We start from the raw sequence: 4,895 nt of genomic DNA on the forward strand, positions 1-4,895 counted from the left end.
ACTGCTCTTCTCAGCAGATGTCTGGGAAGTTCAGGTCCCTTCATTTCTTTTTTTATTAGGGTCCATTTCAGCTTGCAAATTTTAAAATCCATCAGAGCTACCTATATTTAAAAAAAAAAATGCCTAAAAGTTGCTACATCTTGTTTGATGCTATTATTTTCACAGGAAATTTCTCTTGAGTATCTTTACCTACCCCAGAGATTTTACAATTATTAGGTAATAACCAACAAAATTTAGAGCCCCGTAAAAATCCTGGTATGATTCGTTCTAACTTTCCTTTTTTATTGGAACATATGTTGTGTTTTCAAGTACTTGTACCAGCTTAAGAGAACTACTGAATGTAATCTGCTGTCTTCAAAAAGAGTATATTGCACACAGTACAGCATGTCTTATTTTTATTGGCCATCTGTCTTATGTTTTTCTGTAATATCTTTATTTGTAAGAGAGCAAGTGAAACCTTTTAGTCGAGATGGATATAGAAAAACTGGCACTTTGGTTAACGACTATATATTTAATCTAGAATGAAGTTGTTCAGGAGAGAGATTTTTGCCATGAGGGAGACTCGGCTGTAGATGCAATATAAAGAAAACAGAAGAAATTGAAATATTTTTCCCTGTGTTTTTAGGTATGGGCAGCAATTCCTCCATGGAAACAAGGCACTTTATCAGAGTTCGTTGTAGCTAGTGGAAATGAGGTAACCATACAAAAGTTTGGAAATACTGGCAAAATAATAGACGCTATTGGTTCTTGCAAACCTCACATAAATAGCTATTCTGCAATTTTTAGGTTTTTTTCTCATGTATTTTAGCTTTTTAAAACCTAGTTATCTTGGCAGCTGATACTCAGTAAAATGCATCTGCTGCCTCTTTGTAGCTCACAAATGTATCAGTCCTTGTGGTTTAGACACAACTTACCCTCTGCTTTAGGTGTCTCTCAAACCTAAGAGTCTCAGTCACACAGAAGCTGCTGCCTTGCCATATGTTGGCCTTACAGCATGGTCTGCAATGAACCAAACTGGGGGACTGAACCAGAACAACTGTGCTGGGAAACGGTAGGTGACTTGTCCTCCTGATACCTTTGCAATGAATATTTTGTGTTTGGACTGAGATGTCATTGATTTTTGTCTTCCAAAGTTATGTAAAAAAATAGACTTATGGAATCTTTATAGACTAGACTGCAAAACTTTTGAATTTGTATTACTTTGGTAAAGGCACACATAGAGGGGTGTTAGCTGTATTAGTCTGAAGTCAAGCAGAATAAAGGTGCATGTGTCTGGAAATTTACCAGCCTAATTCAGAGACTTGTACCTCTACTCTGACAAGCAGTCCTATTAATTTATATGTAGTTGTTTGCTTATGGAGAGTTTGAAGGATTAGACCCAGGAGTGTTTTAATAGGGAGTGGGTTTTCCTCACCTTTTTACTTCCTTTCGAACACCAGGAAAATCCATCAAATGCTTACACACATTCTTAACTCTGTTTCCATGAGCAGCCCTATTAAAGTCAATTGGTTACTGATATGAGGAAGATCAAGCATGTGCTTGTGTTTGCATGGTCTTGTCCTTTTTTGTGTTGTAGGGATACTCACATATTTGTTCCACTACAGGGATTACATTGGCAACTTGCAGTGAGGCTTAATCAGAATCCTGCAGAACAGATTGCTTCCATTTTTGTCTGTAGTATGGCTATGTGGCTTGTTCAGGTTACAGGTTCCTGCCTGCAGGGCACTGTCTCAGGGAGGAAGGTAGAAGAGAAGGGAGTGGGGGTGAGCGGGAAGAACACAAGATTAACAGCCAAGTCAAATAGAAGACTTTAGACCATTTATCAACCTGCTGCTGTGATAGGGGCAGGTGGAGGGCAAAGGAGAAAAAAGTATTGAAAAATTGAAGGAGAGGTTTTTGGGGTTTTGGGGTTGTTTTTTTTTTCCTCCCTTCTGATGAAAACTCCAGGTATTGTGGCCTTCTGGCCAGTTTGTGTAAATACCTGCAAGAAGCAAGGCACTTGTAACAGAAGTGTGAAAAAGAATAAAAATTATGAAGAATGAAATATAATCACCAGAACTATTATGCTGCTTCCAAAATTTAGAACCCAAATAATGAATGACCCAGCAGTAGAACTGTACTTGTCTGACCTCCTTTTATCATGGATTATTACTGTTTTAATGCAGCATATTGCAAAGGACATTGGATTTAATGAAAATTTTTCATCCGATTCCTTGGAAGCTATTTAAGTAACTGGCTTTTGCATGCCATGGTAAATTTCATCATGAAAATATAAGGCAAATGTTTGTTCTAAAGGTCAACTACATTTTGAGAAACTAAATTACTCTTTGGAATTGCTTCAACTCTGATGTCATTGATTTTAATCTGAAGTAAATGGTAGAACTTTAGGCTTATCTTGCTCTTTATTTTTATTTTGATGTTTTAAAATATTTTTCTTACTATATGTTAATAGTTTAAATTAAAAAAAGAAATGCTAAAATGTTAAAAAAGACTCTTACCTGTATTCCAGATAACTTCTAATAAGTCAAAACAATTTCTATTTTATGTACATGGTTTTTTCTGTTTGAATCTGCAGTTCCTTTTATGTTTCCAGTCACTGTTTGAACACACTATTATTGCTCTGAAAAATACTTATATTCATCTGTCATTTACACCTATGCTCTTAAGTAATATAAGATATGTGAATCCATGAATGGTTTCCAGTCTATAGCATCTGGATTGCAGACATTGCAAAGGGGTGTTTGTGGGACTTGTTTTTAACTGTTTCCTATGGGATTCAGACAAATTATACAGAAACTGAAGTGTTTCTTGTTGATCCTAGTTTTTCTAAAAGCTTGCTTTTACATATGTTACTTTTCTCCTTTTTTACAGCATAACACTATTGTAATATGGGTTGTTAAATCATGTGTTCAAGTCCTTGAAATAATTTTCAAATACACTTAGTAAATATCCATTAATTTTATTGCTTCAAGTGCATCAGCATGCATGCATGCCTCTGTGTGAGTGTGTGTGTAATTTTCTTCTTCTGAAAGAACATCTTTCTTCCAAATGAGACATTTCACTAGTCCTTTGTGCAGTAGTTATGTAGTGTTGTAATTCCTAGGGGAAGGTGGTAGTTAGGACATGGACTAAAGGCAAAGAGTTAGCTGGAAAGAGACCAGGCCAGCATTATTAATCTTATTGTGTTTTGTTCGATTCTGAAATCAACAAACTGATTCTGACCTGTGATGCATGTAAAAAAATGTCTGCATATGCACATACATCTGTATCTGCTTTTACAAGATTCAAAGCAACATATGTATCCAAATCGATCCAAATGGCTCCTGTCTCCAGTTTCACATCAGCTTCCCTTCGTTTCTACTTGAAATATCCCATGCTTGGTGTACTTTATTGTAATGTGCTTGAGCAATGAAGAACTTCATTTCCCTATTGTTCAGAGTGCTTTTTATGAGCCAGACTCTGCTGTTCTCTCCTGCTTGTGACACTTATGTGAATGAGGGTCCCTTTGTCACTGAAACAAGGGTATGTTTAAGCTTTAGAGAGTACTGAGCTAAATACCCTGCTACCATACAGCATATTTCTAAAAGATTAATCATTTGGCACCAGAATATTTTTGCATTGGTATTCACTATGTAAGCAAATGGCTTTTATCAAGGGAAAATTGAGTCAGTATTTCATAGATTAAAATGCACGAGTAGGAAGTATATTAAGATTTTAGTTATGTAAACTGCTTCAGCTCAGTCCTTGCATTTTCTTATCACAAGAAATGCTATGAAAATATTTTTTGGATATGTTTCATTTCAGTTTACGTTGTTCTCTCAATTACTCTGCACAAAAATGAAGATTAAATGCCCAGCTTCTCTATACACACTATATTAGGAATAATTTGCTATAATGGATGAAATCTCTGAGAAGATTTCATAGTTTGTAGGGTCGGAAGGGACCTGAGCAGATCGAGTCCGACCCCCTGCCATGGTAGGAAAGAGTACTGGGGTCAAATGACCCCAGCAAGTTGTTCGTCTAGCCTTGTCTTAAAGACCTCCAGGGTAGGAGCCAGCACCACTTCGCTTGGAAGTTGGTTCCAGATCCTAGCCGCCCTGACAGTGAAGTAGCGCCTCCTGATATCTAATCTGAATCTACCCTCTGCCAGCTTGTGACCATTATTTCTAGTCACTCCTGGTAGTGCTTGGGGGAACAGGGTCTCCCACAATGCCTGCTGGTCCCCTCTGACTAGCTTGTAACAGGCCACTAGATCCCCTCTCAGCCTTCTCTTGTGGAGGCTAAACAGGTTCAGGTCCCTAAGTCTCTTCTCAGAGGGCCTGCCCTGCTGCTCCCTGACCATGCAAGTGGCCCTCCTCTGGACCCTCTTCATGTTGTCCACATCCCTCTAGAAGTGTGGCGCCCAGAACTGGACATAGTACTCCAGCTGCAGCCTGACCAGTGTCGCAAAGAGGGGGAGTATCACCTCCTTGGATCTGCTTGAGATGCATCTGTGGATGCATGACAACGTACAGTTGGCCTTCCTGACTGCATCCGCACACAGCCGGCCCATTTTCATCTTGGCATCAGTGATGACTCCAAGACCCTTTTCTGCCTCTGCACTGACGAGAAGGGAGTTCCTGAGCCTGTAGGTATGGTGCTGGTTGTTCATCTTGAGGTGCATCACGTTGCACTTATCAGCGTTGAATCCCATCCTATTCTCATCCGCCCACCCCTGTAACCTGTCTAGGTCTGATTGTAGCCTATTCCTTCCTTCTAGTGTGCCCACATCCCCCCACACCTTAGTGTTGTCAGCAAATTTGAACAGGGTGCTTTTTATCCCCTCGTCCAAGTCACTGATGAAAATGGTGAACAGTGCGGGCCCATGGACTGAGCCCTGGGGGACCCCACTGCCC

The 4,895-nt window shown here is 39.3% G+C and overlaps 1 protein-coding gene across 1 annotated transcript in view; it reads left to right on the forward strand.

Moving 5' to 3' along the window:
• The window catches only part of RTN4IP1 (reticulon 4 interacting protein 1), a 34,001-nt gene that overhangs the window by 5,989 nt on the left and 23,117 nt on the right, over positions 1 to 4,895 (forward strand). The window contains exons 3-4 of the mRNA XM_019520148.1: positions 626 to 694; positions 927 to 1,051. Coding sequence (XP_019375693.1) covers positions 626 to 694; positions 927 to 1,051 — 194 coding nt within the window. The remainder of the gene's footprint in view (positions 1 to 625; positions 695 to 926; positions 1,052 to 4,895) is intronic.

The sequence above is a fragment of the Gavialis gangeticus genome, unplaced genomic scaffold (assembly GCF_001723915.1).
Source record: "Gavialis gangeticus isolate Ggan-Ray unplaced genomic scaffold, GavGan_comp1, whole genome shotgun sequence".
Taxonomy (NCBI): Eukaryota; Metazoa; Chordata; order Crocodylia; family Gavialidae; genus Gavialis; species Gavialis gangeticus.